This window comes from Danio aesculapii, chromosome 23 (assembly GCF_903798145.1).
Source record: "Danio aesculapii chromosome 23, fDanAes4.1, whole genome shotgun sequence".
Taxonomy (NCBI): Eukaryota; Metazoa; Chordata; class Actinopteri; order Cypriniformes; family Danionidae; genus Danio; species Danio aesculapii.
In genome coordinates, this window is record NC_079457.1 from 37,270,836 (window position 1) to 37,296,927 (window position 26,092).

The following is a 26,092-nucleotide window of genomic DNA, read 5'->3' on the forward strand; positions in this document are numbered from 1 at the left end:
GAAACCCACGAGAACGCGGGGAGAACATGCAAACTCCACACAGAAATGCCAACTAACCCAGCTGGGGCTCGAACCAGCGACCTTCTTGCTGTGAAGCGATCGTGCTACACACTGCACCACCGCGATGCCAGACTGAATCATATAATGAACGAAATGTACGCGAACATGTAACTTTAACAAGCAAAAAAACAAACACACATGTAGAAAGTGTATACTCAGAAAGATCACATTATTGACTTTATTTATGTTTTCCATATATAACACTGAAATGAACGATACCTCCACAAAACAGACATTATTGTTCTCTTTTAACACTGATACCAATGAGCACAGGTACAAGGATACACAAACACGGTCACAGTCCAAAACCAACTACACACTTCATTTCCAAAGTTACCTCGAATCACGCACAGCCATAGCTTGTCCTGCTCTACAGAAATAAAAACCTCAGCAAGGAAACTACCAGTGCTACAAAAGTGACTAAAATATGTATCTATCACTGTGGAAGTGCTTATTATTGTTGTTATTTTTTTGGAAGTACAACTTTTTTTTTTGTCGTTTTCTAAAGGAGAAACATTTAGTGGCTACAAAATCACCAGTAAAAATAGCTGATCTCTGTAAAAAGGACGCAAGAGGACAAGCCTTGGCCGTGGGTTAAAATACAAGATTTTTCTTTTTGTTTTTTGTTTGTTATTTACTTGGAAATATTCTTTAATACAACAACACTGTCCTTTATTACAAATGTACAGAATCCCATTGTTGTCAGAATAATGCCCTGTGCATAAACGCTTCATCTGTGATACATCCCATGATTATTTCAGACTGGATGAAATGACCCACCACACAATTTCATACCTGAATCAGAATCACAGTTTTGGGAAGAATAGTGTTACATTAGTGATTTATTTCATTTCGAAACGATTCGCTGAATATCGAATTCAATCTGTTCTTGGTGTTCACCACTTTGCTGAATTTCTATGAGCTCTCCTCCCCAAAGAACAAGGAAGGAAAGACAGAAAGGAGAAAAAAGTTGGCGTCCTGAGTGGGATTTGAACCCAGTCCTTAAATGTAAACACACCCTTTCCTGCAGCGAACAGAAGCGAGAAAAGGCACACATGAGAAAACCACAGAGCTGTAAGCTACAGTACCTACAGAATGAGGGCCGTTTTGGTTTTATCAGCTTAATGGGACAAACAGTGGCGACTTTTTAGCTGTTATCGTTTCTCATGGAATGACATAGGAACCCATTTTAGTTGACCTACAGTTGGCACACACCTCGGAAAGGCCGGACTCTCAAGTACAAGGTGCTAAATCAGTCGGTTACCCTACAGGTACAAACACTTATTTGGTTCCACGGGTGGGGGGAGGGGTACATATACTAACTTGCATTTGCAGATGCTACACTGCTTCAGAGAACATGCTACATTATTAGGCAGATTCACTCCTCAACTTCACCGCGCAACATTCATAGCTGCTCATCATCACCGACAGCAGGCGTTTAAGAAGCATGCACCGAGGAAGAATAATTCACACATGCTTTAGGCTATCTCATGTCAGTAGTAATAAGCAGATAGAAATGTTTCTCCCATCGTAATAAGACAATATGACATCTGTAGTGAGTGTTCCCTCTACACAATTTAATAGAAGGAAGAACTCTAATGAAAATTCTGCCGTTACAGATAGACAAGGTCCTCTTAAAGCAAAACCAAATGCTGTGGTATTGAAATGCAACGCACACATCTTTCCTGCGGAAAGGTTACACAGAACGAGGGGAATGTGGCCGGCAGAGGATCTGACATTCTGTGGAAATGGACAAAGATTTATGCAACTAGCGTCTCCTTCATTTCTCTGTGTGTGAGGGCACGCCAATGACAATCTCAGGTGCAAACGCTCAGACACATTTCACATCGTTGTTTTTTTCCCCAGTTTTAACGAAGGGCTTGTAGCCAACAGCAAACAGAGCTGATATTTTGAACGTATAAGGGCTTTCATATCAGTGACAAGGCAAAAACATGTCAGAATAACTTCAGTCAAAGGGCATTCGACATTTCAGACAGGATACAGATTCACATTAAACAACAACAAACAAGTCAAAGACATTTGCGATATTTTATCCCAATGCTGTTGGTGCAATGAATAGTACCTCTTTTTTCAAAATCTCCAAAAAAAAATTTCCGCTAACACTCACCCATACACACACTCACTTGCTCGCACATGAAGAAAAACCTTTTAGTTGAAAGGTCATTAGTTGGCATTCAAGATTTTTGAAAAGTGCACAAATGTTCTGTCCATCACAATATTGCTGCCATAATAGCAAATGAACAACATGACCGCTGTGTACTATTTAACGAAATGACCGGCTGAATAGAGGCACAATGTTCATTTCACAACTCGCTATTATGAGTCATACAGATGTCATTGCGATGATTGGCATTTTACACACGTATCATCAGTGTGGCGTGTCCAACACAATCTCATATCATAACTATTCGTGTTCTTGTGGATTAGTGTCTAGTTTGTTCAGTGATATGTTTACTTTTTCTAAAAAATCCTCGACAAATGATCTTGTCCAAATTAGTCACTAATTCGGCAAATAGTTACATTTTCCTGTGAGATCGGGTTGGCGTGTCCCACTAGAACTGCACAACACCGTACAACACTACAGACAGATCCACCGAGGAGAACTTTCAGCACACTACAATGTGTCTAAACGATTACAGCCTAAGACTAATCTGCTAACCATTGTCCCATTAATGCGGCTGACATACACACAGAGGCCCAGTGAGTTTGGACCAGAAAATAGGAAAAAACTCTACAAACACCCTCGTAATCTTTGCTTTAGAAATGTACGTTTACATATTATAAAACACATTGCAACCACAGTAAACTGGGTCTGTCTTTTTTATATTTTTTATTCTTCTATGGATAGTAGTACTCACAGCTTTTGGAAAGATATTGTTTCTGTTTAGCTATTATTAGAGAAAAAGAGTTAACAATTACACTGTAAAAATATATGTATGTTTATATACTATATATAGTTTTTTGTCTTCTTTTTTCTTTTTAAATACAGAATGAATATATTGTGTAGGTATGGCCATTACGGCAAAGGAATAAAGGCATCTGTAACAATCCCCACTTATTTCCCGGTCACATGACCCGAGGGTAGTGTGGTTGCTGAATGGGCGGAGTTGGTAACGAAAGCACAGGTCAGTGGCACTTTGTGCATCGAAGAAATAAAAATCTAGTATAAGGCTACACGGGTGTATGCTTGTTTGATACTAGTTGAGTAAGGACATTGTGGTTTAAGAGTTTTCGTTAGGATGGTTGGTATTCGTCTCCTGTGCCCGCGCTGCAATAACGCCCGCCCGCCCAATTCCCATTGTCCAATAAAGATAGGATTAGCAAGAAAGCAAAAATAATCCATTTGCAATTCATTAGGATTGTTCAGGGGAACAGTTTTTGGCCACTACTGAGCTTGAGGAGGTATAAAAAACAAAAAAAACAAGCACAAGAAATCCAGAGGAACGTCTTCTTCCTGTCGAGACAGACGGGGCAAGAGTCAAAGCTGTAGGTTTCCACAGTACTGGAATTGCTTTCTTTTCTCTTTACATTCCTATTGGAAGTAATGCTGGTATAAGGAAAACCCTCGATAATATTTTATTCTGTAGTCCAAAACATGTTTTTTTGTCTTTATTTTTATATCTCCAAAGGTTCTTCTTCAAGACTACTAAGACTTCACAAACACACAGAGACGTTACAAAATAAATATACATTACAACCGTATCACAGTTCATAATTTTGTCATAAATATTAAATAAATAATAAATAGAGATGATATTTCTCCTTCAGCTGTGTTTGAAATTCAAAACCAATAAATAAATTCAACGAAACTGCTAGAGACAGAGTACAGGTAGAGAGAAAGAGAACGAAAATGTACAAAATTATCAAAACATTGTTGGTTAAAAATATTTGCACTTAAAAATGTTTAAAAACTCTATCTTTAAAAGAAAAGAATTTATAAAAATTAGTGGTATACTTTGTTTTCACTCTTTCCAAATATCGATGTGGCAAGTTTCTTGTGACATTTGAATAAACAAAAAAGGGTTTTAAATCTTCAAATAGCTGAATTCAAATAAATAATACAGTTAAGATTAAATTATAGCAAAATATAAATAAATTACAGTAGCGTCTGGACATTTTCCTATAATTAATAGATCAGTGACAAACCAACATCTTGTCTGATGTTGAATGGACTGAAATGAAGTGCAACTCATTGTTCATATGTAATAGATATGACTATGCTGGGTAAATATACCTACAGTGTAACTACTACAAATGAGGGAGAGTGAGCTAATGCTCCTGTGTGAAGCTCTAAAAGAAAACCAACCAACAGATAAACTAGTGTTTCAACAGGTGAAATTTACAGAGTCAACCGCATGGCACTGATAAAGTTGCACACGCATTTCGCTCACTTTGTATGCTAGTACAACATCCTCTCTTTCCCCACGACTCAAAAACTCTTTCATTTTCTTCGGGGAGAGATGAGAAAATACTGCATATGTCTGTTCTTCCAGGGCTCACGTAGGGATCACTTGTATTTGGAGCATCACGTGTTGTTTCGGAGCGTCCTCACTCTCTTTCACCTAAAGCCAGGGCTGCACATCTTCTGGAAGTTCCACTCCAAGCTTCTTCTTCTTCCAAAACATTTCACCATTTGAATATAAAACCAACAGAAACTGTAAAGAAAACTAGGTTTGCGACTCTCCTCTTCTTTGTAAATTAAGGATTTGGTTCCATCCTGACCTTTCAATCCAGCAGCTTTTGTGGATTTTGGTCCTTATAGTAATATATATTATATACCTCTTTTTGAACTCACAGAATGCTCCCTGGGATGAAGGTTTCGATTGTTGTTCAAAAAAAACCTGAATGCCCTTATTGTGTGTCTTTTGTATCTCTTCCCACGGCTTCATGTTTCTATTTCTCTTCCACACTTCTGTTCCTCATCCTTGTCTTTTGGCTTAGTCAGACCTTGATGCCTTTCACCGCCTTGTTGATGGTCTCCAGAAGGGCCTTGTTCTCTGGATTCTGGTAGCAGTCCTTATTGGTGTACATGTCAGTCAGGGTGCTCACGTAGCTCTCGAAATTCTGCTCTGTGATTGGCTCCTGCTGCAATGCAAATAAAAGTTAAGTAAGAGTTGTTGCTAGACTTTTTAGGACCCCATCACCCTCCACCCCCTGCCAAGGTAAGTATCTCTGTATCTCTGAGGTAGGGCTGCACAATTAATCGGAAAAAGATTACGATCTTGATTGGACCCTCTGTCTACATTTAGTGTCTAAATAACACTGTTGAGAACCGGGTTAGTAACTGTACTGTGGTGTAAGTAACTATACTATGTACAGGGTTTTAGGTGGCAGCTGCGATCAGATACTATACCAAAGTACTATACCAACCGCGGGTAATACAGACTGTAACAAAAAGCTGAGGACCGGGGTGGTGAAATTACGGGAGCTTTCCGGGAGAAATAACAAAACAGGAGGGTGGCGGGAGATGGGTCTGAAATACGGAAGACTCCCGGGAAAAACGGGAGTGTTGGCAGGTATCTTAATTAACCTTTTCTAAAAATATATTTTCAAGTTCAGGAGAGAAGCGTAAAGACGGTTGCACAAGTCTTCACATTGTATTATATATGCTGCTCAGCAACAAGGACACCTCCAAATGGCCTTAAAAAAAGTGTCACATACTGTATTTATAAGGTATAATTCACCCAAAAATGTAATTACTGTCTTAATGCAATGATGTTTTAGCGGCCGCAAAATCAGTCATGAGCTGACGCACTGTTTATTTACTATCGAGAGGGCACGTGTGCCTGCCAATGATGTCTGCTTTAGTGAACAGAACCTGTATAAGCTGTGGATAACAAGTTGTAAATAATGTTCAGTTTGTTGCACTGAGCGATTGTTTGGGAGTCGCGTGAGAAGTATGATTTGCATATATGTTTTTTTTCTCAAAGTGACGACAGCCATGACATGAGCGCACTCGGCAGTGAAACTGAAACAGAAAGCACGTACATCATTTAAATGATCATATCCCATTTTAGAGTTATGATTATGACAAGCACTTGATATGTTTTTTCTTTCATAGTAAACACAAAGTGCTGTGCATAAAATTAAATGTTCACTGGGTCACTATGGCTACGTTCACACTGCAGCCAAATGTGGCCTGAATCTGACTTTCATATGTAGTCTTAAATCAGACACAGATCTGATGTTTTGCAATGCGACTGCAGTGTGAACGGTTATGTCGGATTTCATGTGACTTTTACATAATCTTCGAGCGACATGCGTCATCATTCTGTGCTGCAAACATCCTCTACTCCTCAGCATCATAGTAGAATAGCACACATGGCAATTACTTTACCACAGAAAGTTGGTTGTTCATTTTGAAAAAGATTTTGGAGGCTAAACTGGTGCTTGTTAACAATTGAGGCACGGGTTGATCACAAAGGTGAAGAGCCTCGTGCGTGTTGCGGATAGGGGATCCGTGTGCAAACGAGGGAGAACTTTTTCTCCGAGAAAAAAAAGGACAGGTGCTCGAGCACCCAAACCCCCTTCTGTACGTGTCTGCTGTTTATAACGAAGTAAAATGAAATAACTCTGCAAACAGAGATGAAGCAATTCCGCCTTCACAGTTCAGTCTGCGGCTGCTCATTAACCCTTGATGAGTTCACTACATCGGTGGTCAAATAAACGCGAACCGTGGTTGTCATAAATCACAAATGATCAGTGTTTTCGATCACAAGTGACTAGTTTTAGATTTCAAATGCTGAAATACATATTAGTAGTAGCAGAAGAATCCTTTACACTGGATGAAATACACCACGGTTGTCTGTGAAAAGGGCAATAATCATATAAGCATGATCTGACAACGTACTTACTTCATACAGTATCACATGTGCATAATTAGACATTTTGTGCTGTCTGTAACTGTACTTTTGCGCATGCGGGTCAGTTTAGGACCATGATCTGTTCACACTTCACTGTGAACAGCCATGCAAAAAGAAATCAGATCTGAAAAAAAAATCAGATTTGAGCACTAAGCCTGGCAGTGTGAACGTAGCCTATAACTACTCTGGCCAATAGAATGTTGAATAAAATGCAAGTGGGAATCTGATAATGACAAATGTTTTATTTTACCAGTGAAAAAATGGTCTAATAATGTTGTCAATGACAAATGACAAGCATATATATATATCAAACATAAATATTCAACTTTAGAATTGTGAATGGTTGTATTCTGATGTCATCACTTTACTGTGCATTAACAAACAAGACATATTTAAACTCTGTTCAAGTCACCATTCCAAGTCTATACAAAATTAAGCATTTTAACCAACTGTAGACCTACACATAAGCCTAATTATTGTTGTTTTACTGTATGTTTGAGAAATAATAAAAGCCTACTCATATTAACCTTTATTTTAAATCTATAGAATCGTAGATTTTGATCTTGATTTTAGGAAAAAAAATTATGATTCTCATTTTAGCTGGAATCGTGCAGCCCTGCCCCCCAACCCTGCCAAAAAAAAAAAAAAAAAAAAAAAACAGAAAAAAGCACATTGTAATTGACAATGTTTAATTATTTCAATAATCATGTAATATTAAACCAACAAATTCAGATGGGGCAAAGATGAAAATTTAAAAAAAATGTTCTGAGGCCCCCCTCCCACAGATATTGCTTTGTGTTTGCTTTATGAGAACAAAGGCTGCTTTTAAGGGTATTTTATTCACTTTAACATCAGAGGAAGTGATTATTTTTTTTATTTAATACAGATGATGCAATTGTATTTTTCGGTGAGGGCGCTTTGTTAGCAATAATATCATTACCTGCTTGACAAATTGTAGTGTCTACAATTGACTTGACTGGTGTCACAGCGTGACCACAACAGCTTGAAGTTGTCTAGCTTTCTCTGTTCTCATGTCAGATGCTAGAGGCTGTGGTCTTTAGCGTCCTCATTAGTGACTGCCTAGTTTGGCTATGCTTAGAAATGGTACTGAGTAAAGTTATGGGAGCTGCTGTTTAACTCACCATGTGAGGCAGGCGGATGTTGGCCAGGCTTCGTATCAGAGCTTGACTGAGTCCAGAAAGCTCCATAAACAATGCCTCATTCTGTTCTTCAATCATCTTATTCTCCTGCTCTATGTTCTTCAGGTTCTTCTCCATGGATGTGATCTAAAAAAAGCCCCAAAAACAGATGATTCTAACTAGGCACTTTTTTTGACAATGCATGTTTCAACTGGCTAAACATCTTTTTGTCCAGTGTAGATAAAAATTTGATAGCTAGTCAGCTAATTGAACTGATACACTAAAGACATTTTGTCGCACCATGGTATCACTTGGAACATCTAAGCAAAAATTTAGGGTCTAAAACAACTGGAGTAACAAGATCTTATACTTTTCAAGGCTGTGTTTTTTAAAATACATTTTATATATTTATTCTTATAACAAAACGTCAATTTTAGAAGGCACGTGTGGCTAACCTGTGTTTGAAGATTCACCATATCAGCCTCCATCTCATTGTTGGATTCATTGAGCTCATTTATTTCTTTGTTGAGTTGCTTGATATCTTCATCATTGTCTAACACTGCAAAGAGAAAGAGAAAAGTTGTCATCTTAAGTGTTCACAGATCATGAGATTAGAAAAGATGATGGAGGGAAAGTGTGCGATTGTCTCACCGTCACTGGCTCTGAACTTAGTGCTGAGATACTCTTCTCCAGGGAACTTGGCTTTCTTCTTGTTGAGGGAGGCTCTGGGGCAGCCAGAGAGACTGGGGCCAAACACAATCGATTCATCATCAATCATCACAAAACTCAACAGCACATTTGCTTCATGAGCAGTCCCATAATGACTCGGACTTGGCAAATAACATTAAACCTAGACGTAAATTATGTCATATCTTTGCTATTGAGAGCATAGCCCTCCTAAACAAGTCTTGTGAAGAGGTATGATCACATGGTAACCAATGTTTAAGTTTCAGTGTTTACTTTTTATTTTTCAAGCTTTATCATACATTTTTCATGTTTATCATATGTGATGTGCTTCATGTTGATACAAATATCCTAATTTGTGTTTGGAAGGTAATCTAAAATGACTGGAATAACACAAGAGGCAATTGATGCACAATGATGGCAATTAAATTTTTGGCCAAATCAATTTTTTAAAATGTAACCTGCAAAATGTATAAATGCATCCAACCCTGGCTCATTCTAATAATGTACCGCTATACATTTCTGGAGAGCGCCAAATACATTCCAGGAGTATGTTTCTTTGCAGTTTTTGTTTTAGCAAATCCACCAGAGGTCGCTGTATGCTCTTTTTGAGATCGCAAATTTCTCTCAGGAGTGCCATTCTCGCCTGCTGTTTTCATGTAAATCCACCAGAGGCCACTGTCGACTGACTGACTGAAACATTGACTGTCTGACTGACTGACCGATCGACTCACCCACCCTCCCACCCACTTTCCTAAACCCAACCGACAGATTTAAATAGCAATCCAGAAAAAGAAAAGCCCCTGTATGATTTTTATCACATTTTCAGATTTTACCACATTCTCACCTTGGTATTTACTTGTTTATTTTGTTTTTTGGCTTCTGTTTTTGTCTTACCCACTTTCTGGAACCATTATTCGCCAAACTCGAACCCCATCATCGTGGTCAGCTCCTCTCTGCATCTCAAGTCCACCGACGTATGTGGCAAGCTAACGGGACAAACTAGTAACAGCTGAAAAGCGATCCACACGGATGAAAGCGGTCAGCTGCTAATTATGAAAAGGAACGGTGACATACCGCCCCATAGCATTTGTTTTTAAAGGTGATATGCAGCCATACGTACTTCTGGCTACATAATTCGCCAGAAATGTATATAGGGCTACGTTTTTTAGAATGAGCCTGTGTTGGATGCATCAGTTTCGTGCAAGCGACAAGTGTGGCCAAAAATTGTCAGTTTGTTGAACTAGGAACACAGGAATTTGTTGCATTCAATAGTATATTTGAAATTGAGCTCAGTACTTCACCATGCTGCATTGCTACACTACTGATGCCCTCTACAAAAAATTAGCGCGAATGCATGAATTAAAAAAAAAATCACTGTTTGCAAACAGGTTTTCCACCTCAAACTTGTGCCACTATTTTCAAAATTCATGCAGCAAACAAACCTACATTTCCTCTTTTAAAGTACCTGCGATGGGTGAGGAAGCTGCCGTTGGCATGTCCCGATCCATCACATCCCGGTGTGGGACAGGTGGGGCCTTCTGTCTTAAACGCCTTCCAAGAGAATGGAGAGCCATTCAACAAACCTTCCTTCTGCCGCCTGGCAGCCAGCGGGCATCCATATGCACTGCGGTGAGTAGCATACTTTCCACTGATGTGGCCCAGGCTGTCACAACCTGGCACTGGGCATCTGTGAGGCAAAGTAAGAGATGATAGTAAAACCGATGAGTTTGGTTAGACTTCATAAGAGCATTTATCCCATTAGAAATATCACCTTGTTTTTTTTTTTTACTTCAGTTCCCATCTGTTTACTCTGTCTCACTCAAGTCTCTATTCAGTTTTGTAATGAGGACCATATTTAGCTACATACTTTGCCCAACAGTGACTGTGAATATTACAACATTGAAATAAGCTGAAAAGGGAGATTTTTACACATTGGGGAGCTTGAGTGCCGCCATATGCCGGCTGCTCATTGACTGGAGTGGAATTATGTGGATAAAAAGCTCCTGCGCTTGGCAGTCACAGAAAACAAGAAGACAAAAACCCACACATTGCACTGCAGATGACTTACTAAGAAAACATGCACAATATTTTAATACCCCATGAGCCATCTGTGCTGTAATATATTGTTCACAGTTTTTATATCCTCAGCAGTGTAACACGGCGTTTTTGTTTTCTTGCTTTTAGAAGTTGTACAATAGGATAAACACACAAGGCCTTTCCCCAAAGAAATTTGACTAGCAGTACTAGCAGTAAATGGCCATGTGGTTCTTAATGCACTGACTCATAATCTCATGTATGAGCTAGTTATTTGGATAGTTGCCAAGGTGATATTTAACAAAGTAGAACACAAGCAGTATCTGAGATCACAAGTGGTTCTTATCACAATGCTTGATTAAATCACTTTCACCTGAATGAAGAGGGGAATTCTAAACTGCTTTACACTGTTGTTAAATGAGTGTGGTTGGACAAAACTATTACCCAACATTTGATTATTCCCCTACAATATTCCCGCCTAAAATGTGAGTTTTCTTAGCGTAAAGGAAAAGGGGGAAAAGCCTTTGGCTTTCTATGCATTACGAACTTTAAGAGCTCGGAGTCCTCCTTGTCGTCCTTGATTGGAGTTGTTTTTATTCCACCTTTCTTGGCCCGTGGACACCCAGACAAACTGAAAATAGAGAGTATGCAGCTCATGATCAGAGGCGCCAGAAACGCAGAACAATAAGGATCCAGCACAACTGACCCAAAGCAATGTAGGAGAAACCAAACTCAAAAACTATTAATAAAGATGCAAGCATACACCATATCCTAACCAGGCACGATGCAATGGGTTTTCAACAATTTTTACTGAAAGTGACTAAATCATAGCCAATTGGAACATATTTGATGTATAATACAAGCTGAACTTGGGTAATTTAGCACATTTTTCATTGATTACAAAATGTGGCCCATTTACCCAAATCTGTCAACAGTAAAAGTTTTTGGACCAATGAGAGAGTGAGGTACTCAATGCAATGTCAAAAATAGAATCTATGAAATATCTTTTGGCACTAACTTACATGGAAGACGTTTCAGATTGATGTCTCATGCCTGGTTAGGAAACTGTGACCTTAGCAAGCTTTTAGATAAAGATAGATGCTGCCATTATGTGCATTAAGAAAACTGCACAAGATCTGGGGTCTGTTTCCTATCTAAAATATTGTTCAGTAATGGGGACGGTTAATAAATGAAGTGTGAGATACATGTGTGTGTCTAATATACAGCTATCACTAAACTTCTCTGTCCTGTGTATGTTTTTGATATGTATGATATGGAGATGTGGTTCGATGGGCCATACCTTCTGTGAGACGAGTAGTTGCCAGTGATATGACCTGAACCATCACATCCTGGAGTTGGACATCTAGGAAAGTGTAGTCAAATGTTAAATGTTATGGGTTATAATACCGATACGATGCCTTTAAAAAATAACCCTAAACTTTTGACCCATAGTATATATTTGCTTGACCAAGCAATATCATACATGGAAGGCATTAAGGAAATGCTGAACATTTTCTTTTTAAAGAAAATGGTAGAGAACATCCAAAGAATAGAGTACAGGCAGCGTTTAGCAAGGCAGACCCAAGTGAACAAGAATAAAGAACAGGAGCAGAAATAGAGCAGACATACTTGAGTTCAGCTGTGTGTGCTGCCATGAGGGACCGAAGACTCTTATCAGCAAGAGGACACCCAGACAGGCTAAAAATGTTGAGAAGAAACAAGGGGGGAAAGAGAAAGCAGAAGATAAAGCGAAAGATCCCAGAACATCCCCAGAAGTGTAACAAGCAAAGAGCAGGCGAGAGTTAAGCAAGAGCAAGATAGCATCTATGCGATGTCTTGTTTTATTTCATGCTTCCCCTCTGACCCATGAACACAATGTACCTGCGATGGGATGCATAGTTTCCGGTAATATGTCCGCTGCCGTCACAGCCCGGGGTGGGACACCTGCATAGGACAAAACAAAAGCCTGACTGAGTGAAACCATTGCATTTTGCTGAATATCAATACGTGCACAGAAATGCATCCGAACTTACATTAGGAGGTCTTTCTTGTTGTCCTTGGGCTGGAACCTGACCTTAAAGCTGGGGGTTGTGACCTCTCCAGGGTACTTCCTGTCCTCCAGGCCATCTTGCATCATGTCGCAGTCTTCAGGGTCAGAGGAGGCAAAAGACGGAGCACTGTGGTCCATCTGTTCAAAGATGGAAAGTATATTAAATCAGTTGGCACAGCATCTGCATTTCCTAATGTAACAGGACATGGCAAATGGTCTACCTCTTCTAGCTCCTCCTCTCTCTGCCGATTGGGTTTAGTGTAGTCCAAAGGCCCCTCCCATTCCTCTTGTTTATAGGTGTGCAAAGAATGAGGCGAGATGCTGCTGTTGCCATGGTGAAGAGATGTGGATGATGACGAAGATGATGAAGACAGATCGGGGGAACGCACTTCAGGGCTGGTGCATGACATGCCCACTTCTCTCTTTATAGGCTTTTTCATGCTTAAATCCAAGGTGCCATTCTCATCAACCTCAATTTCCATACTCTTCAATGAAAAAAACAAAAAATGTTGCATTTATAATTCAAAAAATGGGCTGATAATCACAATGATGTGTTACAGAACTTAACATTTCGCCAAAATGGTAAGCTATTGCTGGTTGGAATAGCTATGCAAACAATTGATTTCGAAATACTGTATCGTAGCTGCTACTTCTAAATCTGTATTTAACCTATAAAGAGGTGCTATAGTCAGACTCATCGGTGGGTGTGCTTTAAAATGCAATAAATATAATCTTAATTGAAGTGATAAAAGATTTGGAAAGTCTGACAGTACTCAGTGTTGAGTGTTACTGTAATGTTAACCTGGCCTGGCGGAGTTGGGTAGGTCAACACCAAATGGCTGGCACTTGAGTTCCAAGTGGGTTGAACATTCTTCTTGATTGCATTTAATGTCTTATACATGTATTGTATAATATATATGTATTACGGGTGTGCGATATTGGAAAAATCAGATCTTGTATAGCTCTGTTTGACATTTGTTCTGGGTAACAGTATACAAGTACAGAAATTGAATAATCACAATGCAAAAATGCTTTTCCTACTTTGCTTTGTCTAGTTTCTTTTACAGATATCAACAAATTATTGTAGCTCAAGAATTGTTTTGTTTTTCCTTAAAACAATCTAAAATATCTGCCAGTGGAGTAAGTAAAATGATTTGTTTTTCAGTTTGAAATGTAGATATTTGGACTTGAAACAAAACTAATGATTTTGCATAAATGATAAAAATAATTAAATACAATTAATCTTTGTTACACCACCAAATATAATATTTTCTGTGCCCAAACTTTCTTGAAATGCGTAGTCAAAGGCTAAAAACACATGTGAAGAACAAACTTTCACTACTTCTTGGTTAAACTTAGCAGTGACTCTACAAACCCCATGTGTTCTGTGGCTCCTGGTCAACTATAATAGACTCAACATTGCATATCCTGCGATGTGACTATTGCCAATGCGCACATTGCGATTTCAATGCTAAAACGATATATTGTGCAACCCTAATATGTATATGTAAACAATAGGGATGTGACAAGATCTCGTATGCCCTTTTCTGCATAGAGTTCATTAAAATAGAAAGTTCATTAAAATAGTTTTGCATGTTTTTTTTAGTTAAATAAAAATCAATTTTCCATTCATATATTAGCAAATATTTGGCTAATATTTAAATTCTATATAAATAGACAATTTTCCATTCATGTAGGCTATTAGCAAAATAGTTTGCAGTGTTTACATGTCATTTACTGTACAGAATTCATTAAAATAGAAGTTATATAACATTAATTACAAGTTAATTTAAAAAAGCACCTAAATAGTTTTTCAATTAGCGATTTTTTTTTTCAGTTGAATAAAATATTTTCCATTCATGTATTTCATCATTGAAGATCTCTTAAACATAGTGTAAAAATCTCATCTCATCTCATTCTCGTGAACCCAATCTCATGTCTCGTCTTGTGGAGTAAGCGTTGTGTCACACCCCTAGTAAACATACATGCATTGTATAATTGTATATAATGTCTTATACCTGACATAGAGTCGATCCTATTTCATTTAAAGAACATCTACACCCCAACCTTTAACCTACCCCTTACATTAACCTATTGTGTTTTATGAACATCTACTCCAAACCTAAACCTAGTCCCTACAATAATGCAAAAACAATAATTATTGTTGAAAAGTATAACAAAATTGATCCTATATTACTGTGCGCATGTTCGTTAGCCACAGCTGTATTCAATCTAACCTTAACTGAAACCCCATCTAACCTTAAGTTCCTTCAACACAGAGGTTTCTGGGCTGCAGCGATACATACTTGGCCTTGTTTAAATCCTAAAAACAATTAAAACGGTTGAAAACGATCAACAATTGACAACACTTTAGAAATTTAGGAATCATTTTTACATTTTTATAATTTTACATTTATATAATTCAAGTTAAAGTCATATTTAAAATGTAATTAATGTCACTATTTAAATTATGATAGCATGCAATTTGTAACTTATTACTAGGGATGCTCAGAATTTTTGCAGCCGATATCGAGTGTCAATTCCTTGTCATGGTGATCGGTCGATACCAAGTACCAATTCTGATGCTTTAAGCTTTATAATGCATAAAGCACATTTTCCCTCCTTGAGTATGTTACTTAAAGGGCACATAGTTTACCTCTTTTTTATGATTGAATATTAATATTATGGTTGTTCTGAGTGTGCCAGTTTAGGTTCAGTTCAAAACATAATTCAGATTTTTTTATTATAATGTGTTAAAAAGTGTCATGTGTCATGTGTCACGGCACACCAGACACTCTCTGTGGCGCACCAGAAGCATGAAGTGTCCCGAATCGTCGCGCCACGCATTTTTGAATTCTAAACAGGTTTCTGCAGCGGTCCGCGGCGCCCAGCCGTCGACTTGAGTGTACCCTGATAGAAACCTATGTTTAGAATTCTAAAACGCATGCTAGTTAAGATCACAGGGAGCTTCTGGGATCGCGAGAAATGCAAACAGCTAAAGTATAAGGTAGACTCAATGAGAAGTACACAAGTTTGCAAACCTACCTAAAGATACAACCAATAATTCCGATTAGAGCGATAATGTGGAGAATATTGCTCTTGTGTTGAGCCCAATGAGCCTTGCATCTAAAAATAGAGCTAGGGTGTTCCTTTAGTGATATTGCTTCGACTCACGCTGAAAATGGCGGACGTGAATTAACAAACTGAGGATATGATGACGCGCCTGTCAATCAATATTGGTCGGCGGGGGGACCGCTCTCCTACGTCAAGTAGTGGTCGATTTGAAAACAGCTCCAATTGGTCCACCGTTTTTTATGTTGGTAAATTGAAAAAAAAAAGCACTGGGTGTGTTTATATCACCCTAATATGACGGTCTATACACCATACATGCACATATGTCTGTCCAAACAGCTTGAAAAGTAGATTTTTTACCATAGGTGCCCTTTAAGTGGACATATCTCTTATAACCATTTAGTGTGGACATGTAATGGTCAGAAGCAGGTTTACAGAAAATAATAGATAAAACAGATTTAAAAAATTGGTAAAAGACATCACTAACAAAGCAATTTGGAAACACTGCAAATGATGGAAGAAGAATTCATCATTTGTCTCAAAGAAGTTTGGAGCGCATATTTGATGCATAAGAAGTTAAAATGCACACCTATAAATCCATTACTTCTTTACTAAAAGGAAATAGGTCCGTAAACTACTGTTTATCGCAATGAGTATATTGCGATAAGTTATATTTAATATTCCAGTTAAAAATGAATATATTTTTTCCTAAATATTTCCAGCCAGGTTTTAATGAACTTGCAATATTGTTGAAAAGACATATGTCATCTGCTTGTAAACTCGTAAACAAACTATTTTGAATGGTTCAAAAGATCGGTCAGATAAGCGAGTACTGATCGAGTCATGAGATGTGATTATCGGCTGATATACCGATCTCTGGATGATCGATCGGAGCATCTCTACTTATTACATTTCCAAAATAACCTTCCCAACAGTGATAACTACAGAACGATCTGTACACTGCCAACTGTTTACAATGCCAATGTGTTGCTGTGTGGTTGCTTGGGTGTAGTGGGTGAAGATGTGATGAAATGCATATAATTACAGGAAGAAAAAAAAAAAACTTTTATTAAATATATATTTTCTTTTTACAGAAGTCTTGTACATGGAAAAAATTGATTCAAAGATGATTCCTTGGATTTACTCAATTTTTTTAAGTTAAGTGGTTGTAAACAATTTATTTGGGCTGCATTTAAACAAACAAACTAAGTTGAACATTTCTAAATTTCATTTGTTTGTTTAAATTCAACACAAATAAGTTGATTGCAACAGTTTCGCAGACATCATTGTTTTCAGTGTATGAACATTGCTAATGGCGAGTTCTGACTGCACGATTTTTAAAGTAGTCGAATCACAGGTGTTTTCACACTGCATGACTTTTAAGTTCTGGGCTAGCGTTTCGTCTTTGTTAACACTGCAAGATGGATTGGCGACAGGGGGTTTCACACTGCATGACATTACAAAAGGAAAAATCTAAATTGACAGCCAAATTTACACTCGTTTTTTTTTCATTTCTTGGGTCCAAATAGACTGAAAAGAAGCACATCTTCCTCAACCTCCCGCTGGCCTGCAGATACCAGGCCATACTAGTGGATATACTAGTGCATATACTAGTGGATGCTGCTCTCATTGGCTGTAGGTAATCGCAGATGTTATTTTCAAACAGAACACATTTCACACGGCATGATTTTGAATCTCCGACAGGTCCAGATATTTAGCTTGCCAAATATCTTACGGGTGTCGGCTATTCATCAGCGATTCTCTCAGATTGCGTCTTTGATAGTTCACACTGCGTGATTGCTACTACAGCACCGATTTGCCTGTGACTTCAGGCTTTTGTCTGTTATTTCTCAAAACCTGTCGGCAAGTCAAAATCGGGCATAGTCTGAACTCAGCATAAGATGTTGTGAGTAGTTGTCGAAGCATTAATACAGGATCCGCGATGTATGTTTTTATGTAGCACATTGTTTTGTTGCTGCTAGGGTCTTGAAAATGATTGCCAATGCTTTGTCGTGGTGTTATGTAATTTTTTGCTTCAGCACATTGGTAGGATGTTGTGTGTAGTTGCTAAGGTTCTGTTGTGAAGTTATTATCTAATAAACATCTAACAACAAATCCCTATATTAAAACACTTTCATTACATTCTATTGTAACACACTGTGTATGCAGATGTGTGCTAATAGATGATGCATGGATTAGTACCAGTTTGATCAAGTTGTATGTACAGTACGTGCATATGAAATTGGAGATGTGCACACACAGTAGGCACTGATCCCAGAGCAGTCCCAGTCTGATTAGTGTTGAGCCATTGGGCCTTTCTGCCCATTAATCTTCCCCTTTTATCCCCTCCTGCTAAAAACATGTCAGGAAATCGAAAAATGATGAAGTAGTCACTCCCTGGGCTGAGGAGAAAGCTTTTTTAAAAAAAATCACAATATCGAGGACAGAGCTTCTCCAATTACAGTCGAGACCCCAGAGTTCTCAGATGGAGAAGGGGGGCAGAAGGCGGTTAGATTGTATTTTTGGGAGTGAGCAGGGACAAGGAGTGAAAAGAATGAAAATAAAAGTAAAGAGGGGAAACTGGGTGAATGGAAACGAGAGAGAAATGCCCTCATTAGCGTTAGCCATGGAAATATTAAATAAAAAAACACAGAGCACCTGGTCCTGCCCTATCTAGGGAGCTCACTATCAACTTAATGCAATAACAACATGAAGAGGAGACAAGGATGAAACGAACGGAGGGACAGATGAAAGGGAGGGGAGATGACGCAATAAGATCTCAACAGCAAGCAAACGCATTCACACTATCGCTACATTCATCTGATAAAAACTCTGCTGAAGATCAACTGTGCGCAGACAGACTTTCTTCAGTTAATGGATGTTTATCATTGCAAACTGCTATTATTTGCTACTGAACATCTCTGTATGGTGTGTGTGTGTGTGTGTGTTTAGCAATGCTGTGGAAACATTTAAAAGCCAAGCTTGCTAATCTATTTATGCTAAATAATATATAGTAGATCAGAGCAGCATTCATTGCGACACAACAGAAACAATGTGGCTTGAGTGACCAAATTTAGATAATAAAACTATAAAACACCCTCATTTAAATAAATAAATCATTTGCTGCATTTGATTTCACTACAGAAAGATGTGAAATTCTTTATAGGGACTTCTGAGAACACTTTTGATCAAAGACTCAGATCAAAGATGAATTTATGAGTTGTCATACGAGTCGGTTCGTTGCAACGAAACATCCAAATGATCCAAATTGTTAAAAAAAAAATTCTTAGCCTCGTTAGAGAACATGTATGATTATTGCTAGTTTGTTTGCAAGTCATGTTTAAGTTATCCAATATTAAGTCAGAAAAGTTATCTTGTTAGCTAATAGCTGCTCTATTATGAAAACAGATAAGCTACATATGTGTTTATTCAGTTATCAGCATCAATATTTTAGTTGCTCCCCATGTTCGTGTGGGTTTTCTCCAGTGCTCCGGTTTCCCCCAGAGTCCAAAGACATGCGCTGTACTGTAGGTGAATTGTATTAACTAAATTGGTCGTAGTGTATATGTGTGTGAATGTGAAAGTGTATGGGTGTTTCCTAGTACTGGGTTGTGGCTGGAAGGGAATCCGCTGCGTAAAACATATGCTGGAATAGTTGGTAGTTCATTCCGCTGTGGCCACCCCTGATAAATAAGGGACTAAGCTGAAGGAAAATAAATGAATGAATATTTTAGTTGGCAACAATAGACTTATTGGCCGTAGCTTTGTGCATGCTAATATTTGCCAGTTTTGTATTGGTACAATATGCCTTTTGTAATTAAACAAGTTAGTCAGCAAACAAGTATCAGAAGAAGTAAACAATACTTGTCACAAACCAGCTGATCTGAAACAGTTCATTCTACCATGATTGACTGTAGTAACACACACAATGTAGATTTTTAATGTACTATAGACCTAAAGCTATAAAAGCATGACATATAATATAATGAACTGTGACTAAAAAACATGGTTTATTAACAATATTAACATTAAACCAAAATATTACCATAATATAACAGTTTAAAATGTAAAAATATAAAAAGTTAGATTGTAAAGTGTTATCACACTTCACAGTAAGTATACAGATATACACAGATTTTTTTTTTATTAAAGTGATGAGTAGTGAATGATTCTCTCTTTTTTAATAATTCTCTTTGATTTTTTTTTTTATTCTCTTGTTTGTTTGATATTAGATGATACTTCAAGACCAAATGCACAGATAAAGTGCTCAGTATATTTAAATCTGGAGCTTATCTAACAATATAACATACAGTAATGGTTCAAAAATTAGTAGCCCAAATGTATATGTTAGGGAAAAATATTAAATAACATTTCAAAAATAGCAAAAATCAAGAAAAACTAAAAATATTTATAATTTTGTTGAAAGGTTGTAGTTTTCCAATATTTTGCATGAATTTTAATTCATTTAAATTGTATTATCTTTCCATTTCTAAGAATCTTCTGTGACTAAGATATTATTTTAATAAATATATCTGTTTAATAAATCTGTTTTGTTTAAATGCACCAAAATACATAGCCTATATTCACTGAGAAATGGATAAAAAATATTCATTTTTAAATTTGGGTGTACTCAATTATGCTGAGCACTGTATATACTAACAAGAATTTTTAGACATTTTGACATTTTTTATGCATTTAAGTACACACCAAAAGCCCAAAGTTGCCCATACTTGTCTCCTTCTCACATCGCATATACAGCCAATCAGGGCATTTCTTTATCAGTATCAGGGCAACAGCATTTCTTTATCAGTATCGAGCAGGTTTGACAACCATATTGACGTTACATGGTGTTTTGGAGTTTATATAGGAAGAACAACATATACAGTTGAAGTCAGAATTATTAGCTCCCCTGAATTATTACCCCCCGTTTATTTTTTTCCCCAATTTCTGTTTAACAGAGAGATTTATTCAACACATTTCTAAACATAAGAGTTTTAATAACTCATTTCTAATGACTGGTTTCTTTTATTTTTGCCATGATGACAGTAAATAATATTTAACTAGATATTTTCAAGACACTTCTAAACAGCTTAAAGTGACAGTTAAAGGCTTAACTAGGCTAATAAGGTTTACTAGGCAGGTTATGGTAATTAGGCAAGTTATTGTATAATGATGGTTTGTTCTATAGACTACACCCCCCCCCCCCCCAAAAAAAATGCTTATATGGGGCTAATAATTTTGACCTTAAAATGGGTTTTAAACATTTTAAAACTGCTTTTATTTTAGCCTAAATAAAACAAAGAAGACTTTCTCCAGAAGAAAAAATATTATCAGACATACTGTGAAAATTTCTTTGCTCTGTTAAACATAATTTGGGAAATATTCATTCATTCATTTCTTTTCGGCTTAGTCCCTTTATTAATCCGGGGTCACCACAGTGGAATGAACCGCCAACCTATCCAGCACATGTTTTACGCAGCCGCAACCCATCTCTGGGAAACATCAATACACACTCACTCACACTAATACACTATGGACAATTTAGCCTACCCAATTCACCTGTACCACATGTCTTTGGACTGTGGGGGAAACTAGAGCACCCAGAGGAAACCCACGCGCACGCAGGGAGAACATGCAAACTCCACACAGAAACGCCAACTGACCCAGCGACCTCGAGTCTCGAACCAGCGATCTTCTTGCTGTGAGACGACAGCACTACCTACTGCGCCACTGCGTCGCCCATTTGGGTAACATTTAAAAAAGAAAAAATATTCAAGGAGGGCTAATAATTTATAATAATTATAATAATTTATAATATTTACCTTTATATACCTATACAGTATATAAACCTTGAGGCCAAGGGGGCTCTCTGCAACTTGTGTTGTGTGAACCAGCTCTGACTGTACCTTATCTTGGTGTCTGATGCTGAGGTTCTCTGGTCTCTCCCAGCAGCGTGTGGACAGGTTAAGGATCGCAGTGGCAGCCATGTGGGCAGCTTCGGCATCATGAGAATAATCATAGCCACTGGAGGAGCTTTTTCCATAAACACCGTGCAGGCTGGGACTTGGGGGGGAGACTCTGGGGAATGGAGGTTTGGCTGTGGGCAAAAGAGAATAGAGTTAATACTAAAGACCCTGCACTCACTTACCGTTAACATTGCTGTATGACAATAAAGAGTGGTGAACCTTTGCTGAACTGTTCACAAAGCTCACCATTTATACACAAGTTTGCACTGCTAGGAGTGTATTATACATAGCGTTCAAAAAGCGTGACTAATCCGGCTCACATTTGAAGGCTTTGGGTGAAGTTTCGCTGGTGTGCATCTTTGGGGCGAGCATGCGCTTGCCGAACACCTGCACGTCGAAGCTTGCATAATCGAAGGACACCTTGGAGTACTTCTCCAGCTCCTTGGCCAGATTAGCGCGTGGCGTGGCGGGGACGAGGCTGGGCCTGTAGCTGCCATGCGGCGGAATCTCCAACTGCTTCACAAAACACATGGGCCTAAAAAAAGGGTAGCAAGGGAGAGCGGGAGAGAGAGAAGGTTCCGTCATTTTTCCTCTACAAAAGAATCAATATCCCTGCAGTGAAGAAAAAAAGAAGCATAAAAGGATAAGTGTAAGTGAGCATAAAAGATCAAGAGTGAAAGAGTGGGCTGGAATTAGACAGCAGAAGAGAAGCGGAATTGAAAGACTGACAATGAGCCAGAGATACAGTGAAAAAGAAAAAGGAAGGAAAAGTCCCACAGATAAATAGCCAGTAAAAGAGTAAATGGGAAAGGGAGAGAGAGTGAGAAAGAGAGGTTTTAAAGCAGGGTGACTGAAGGAGAAGAGGATTAAATAGTGTCTTATCAGCACTGAGCACATTAGCATATCATATAGCATGGAATTGAAGCCCTAAAACCGACTCCTTTTCCTCAAGAACCGTGAGCCCTTGCGGCCCTTTCTCTGTTCTGAAGAAAAACTCTGAAAAGACATTTGGCATATTCCAGAACCTACTAAAGCAGCATTTTAATGTGTTGTAGATGCTTCTGATGTCTTAAAAAAGAAGTCAACTTAATTACACAGCTCAAAATATCACATTACAGTCTGATACTAAGGTGCTTTGCTGATCTTTCACAGAAAAAAGCAATCCCAGAATGCATTACAATGGTGAGAAATAGCATGAAATGTTAGAGTACTTAGTGTTTGTGTGTTCTGTGTAGTTGTTGTTTATTAGAATGCTGCTCTTTTACTGGTTCACCAATTTTTCTTGAAATAGAACACAGCAACTATAAGGCTGCACAGTATCCGATTGGCTTACACCATCTTTTAAAAGTGATTCGTATCCGATTGTCTGCATTTACACAGCACACGGCAAAAACGCAATGACCAGAAAAAAAGAGCGGGTGCTGACTGACAGCTGATAATAAAAGAGCGCCATTTTCTTTATTCCTGTATTTAATCTGTTTGCAGGGTTTCATTTTTTAAATTCTTTTTGACAAGTTGTTTTACTATAGTTTATGACAGAAAAGTTCTCATTTGGCCATCTTCTTTTAATCTAGGCCTTTTTAAACCAGTAGGCATTTTAATGTCATGTCCATAGCACATGATAGTTTTTATTTCAGTTTATATTGGTTACGTGGCGGATGTTGCGCTCTCTCTCTCGTTAACATGTTTACATACTTGTGCTATATGACAATATAAAAGCTTTGTTGAGTATGAGATTTAAGAGATTTAAGGCTTGCGACTCAGTGCTAAAGTCTGTTCTGAAAGGAAAGCATCAGACTTGACGTCATTCGCTATGGTTTTTAATGATGCGTGACTCGCATTGACAAGTAAAAATCCGATTTACCTGCAGACACAAGGGTGCGAATCCGATTCATATCGGATAAATTTCCACATACGAACAAGGCCTGAATCTGATTTGACTAAATCGGAATCCATGTGATTTTTTCCTGCTTACACGTACATGGGCCAAATCCCATCTGTGCCACATAGGAGAAAATAAATCTGAATTTGGTCACTTGAACCATGCAGTGTAAATGCAGCCTTAAAGAACCAGTCAGCCACTGGTCATTGCGTAACTGAATAACCGAAACAGTAGTTTAGATGGGTGCTTGGGATCGCACATAAACATTGACTGGATCAACATGAAATAAGCATGTTTAATACCAGTGTTTCCCCTACCATTATATAAGGGGGGCACCCCGCCCTCCCAACGGCTACCCGCCCCCCTGAAGGCACGTTAATTCTATAATATAATATCTATATAGCGCCAGATCACAAATTCTTTTAATAAACAAGCTAAACAACTGTGTGTAATATCTTATTTACACAACAGCATGTCATTTCTGTTCTGCGCTCGCGTCACAGCAGCTAAAATATATACAGATGCAGACATGCGAAGTCTCCCGGAAATTCCAAGAGTCTCCAGCAGATGCATAGAGACTCCTGGATGCCCGCAAACATATGATAATCTCCCAGAAATAGCGCATCTACGGCCCGGTCCTCAAATCTGTCCCGCATTCCTCCCCGCTCTTCAGATACGTCCCCCCCCCCCCCCTAAACTGTAAGCCTAGGAGAAACACTGAATACTATTTCTCTTTAAGAAGACTACATTTGTGGGATTGCCCAAACCACCAAACTGTTGCTGATATGAAATGTAAGTCCAACAAACAGTTTTAATTATTTTGTTTACTGATTTTCTTTAAACATAACTGTAGTAGCTGGCCTGGGGCATTGCAATTTTTGGCAATGAGTTCATTGAGTGAACTTTTCTTGGACAATCTCCACTAAAATCAATTGCAAGTCAAGTATGTTGTGTGTTTGCTGTCATAAATGAATTCATTAATGGTTATGAACTTTTAGAAGCAGGCAGTAGGCTGCTAGCTAGGATTTGGAAACAAGCTAAAAAATGCTAGCACGTGGGTGTGTGCCATTGTGGACTATGACACTGTGTTCTGTATTTAACATCATTAGCAGATTTCAGGCGTAAAGCAGAACGCGTTTGAAGGAAAACATGCACGCACACACCTACGTGTGTTATGATCTGCGTGACAATGGCATGTAAAGTATATTAGCCTCTGCTTCCTGTCTCTTCATTAGTCACTGCATCCCATTAGCAAGGGTGACATGCGGAGCTGCCAGAGGTCTCTCTGGTGACTTCTCATTGTCGACATCTTCCCTTAATGGGCTTTCTCAACGAACTGACGCTCATTTAAATCAGAATAACACTAATAAGAGAGGACTGCTTATTATTTTCATAATCCGCATTGCTTTGTCTGACCACAGACATGCTTCCTGAAGGAAAGTAATTATTTTTCCAATACTCCATGCCCTGTAAGTCCCATAATTAGCTTATCAGTGGCGTAATTAGACTAGCAGGTTTGAGGCCCGATCCCAGCATGAAATGGCAGGCTGTGCTCTATTAGAAGGGCAAAGGAATGGAAGGGCCGACATGCTGAAGAGCCTGACCAATCATGCTGCGGTAAGTGAGTTTAGTCCTGCGGTGACTGACAGCTGTGCTAACCAACCACAGCAGGTACATTTGATGGACACATACTGCTGACATAGAAGCTGAAGGACAGGAGGAGACCGAGCGCGGGGCAAGTTTGCTGTTGCTGGGATAAATAGGGATAAACGCTGATGTTTTCAGTTCCAGGGTTTGTTTGTTGAGGGTTTAGAGCTCACCTGAGTACACGGTCAGAGTTTGGGCTGCCCTTGATGTGCTCGCCCATGGGCTGGGGCAGATGTTGCTTGTCATGGCCCTTTGAGAGCTTTTCAGCAGCAGCGATGGGACATCCGGACAAACTAATAGAGGAAAAAAACATCACAGAATGATTGAGGAAAATATTTGTAATTCTTAATGCTTCTGTTGAACATTTACAAGGTTCTTTATAGTGGGGAAAAGGTTCTACAGATGACTGAACTATTCTTCACAGTAAGAAAATCCATTCATTTATTCATTTTCTTTTCAGCTTAGTCCCTTTATTAATCAGAGGTTGCCACAGCGGAATGAACCGCCAACTTCTTCAGCACATGTTTTTATGCAGCGCATGCCCTTCCAACTCTGGTAAACACCCATACACACTCTTTCACACACATGCATTACGGCCAATTTAGCTTATTCAATTTATCTATACCACATGTCTTTGGACTGTGGGGGAAACAGGAGCTCGCAGAGGAAAC

At 38.5% G+C, this 26,092-nt stretch overlaps 1 protein-coding gene across 1 annotated transcript in view; it reads right to left on the reverse strand.

Moving 5' to 3' along the window:
* Positions 1 to 212: 212 nt before the first annotated feature.
* myt1b (myelin transcription factor 1b) overlaps positions 213 to 26,092 on the reverse strand; it is a 63,877-nt gene continuing 37,997 nt past the window's right edge. The window contains exons 9-22 of the mRNA XM_056449316.1: positions 25,595 to 25,714; positions 22,213 to 22,427; positions 21,833 to 22,023; positions 13,076 to 13,339; positions 12,838 to 12,992; positions 12,686 to 12,748; positions 12,434 to 12,502; positions 12,105 to 12,167; positions 11,352 to 11,435; positions 10,236 to 10,457; positions 8,735 to 8,826; positions 8,539 to 8,642; positions 8,087 to 8,230; positions 213 to 5,163 (exon numbers count right to left, since the gene is read on the reverse strand). Coding sequence (XP_056305291.1) covers positions 5,023 to 5,163; positions 8,087 to 8,230; positions 8,539 to 8,642; positions 8,735 to 8,826; positions 10,236 to 10,457; positions 11,352 to 11,435; positions 12,105 to 12,167; positions 12,434 to 12,502; positions 12,686 to 12,748; positions 12,838 to 12,992; positions 13,076 to 13,339; positions 21,833 to 22,023; positions 22,213 to 22,427; positions 25,595 to 25,714 — 1,927 coding nt within the window. The 3' untranslated portion in view covers positions 213 to 5,022. The remainder of the gene's footprint in view (positions 5,164 to 8,086; positions 8,231 to 8,538; positions 8,643 to 8,734; positions 8,827 to 10,235; positions 10,458 to 11,351; positions 11,436 to 12,104; positions 12,168 to 12,433; positions 12,503 to 12,685; positions 12,749 to 12,837; positions 12,993 to 13,075; positions 13,340 to 21,832; positions 22,024 to 22,212; positions 22,428 to 25,594; positions 25,715 to 26,092) is intronic.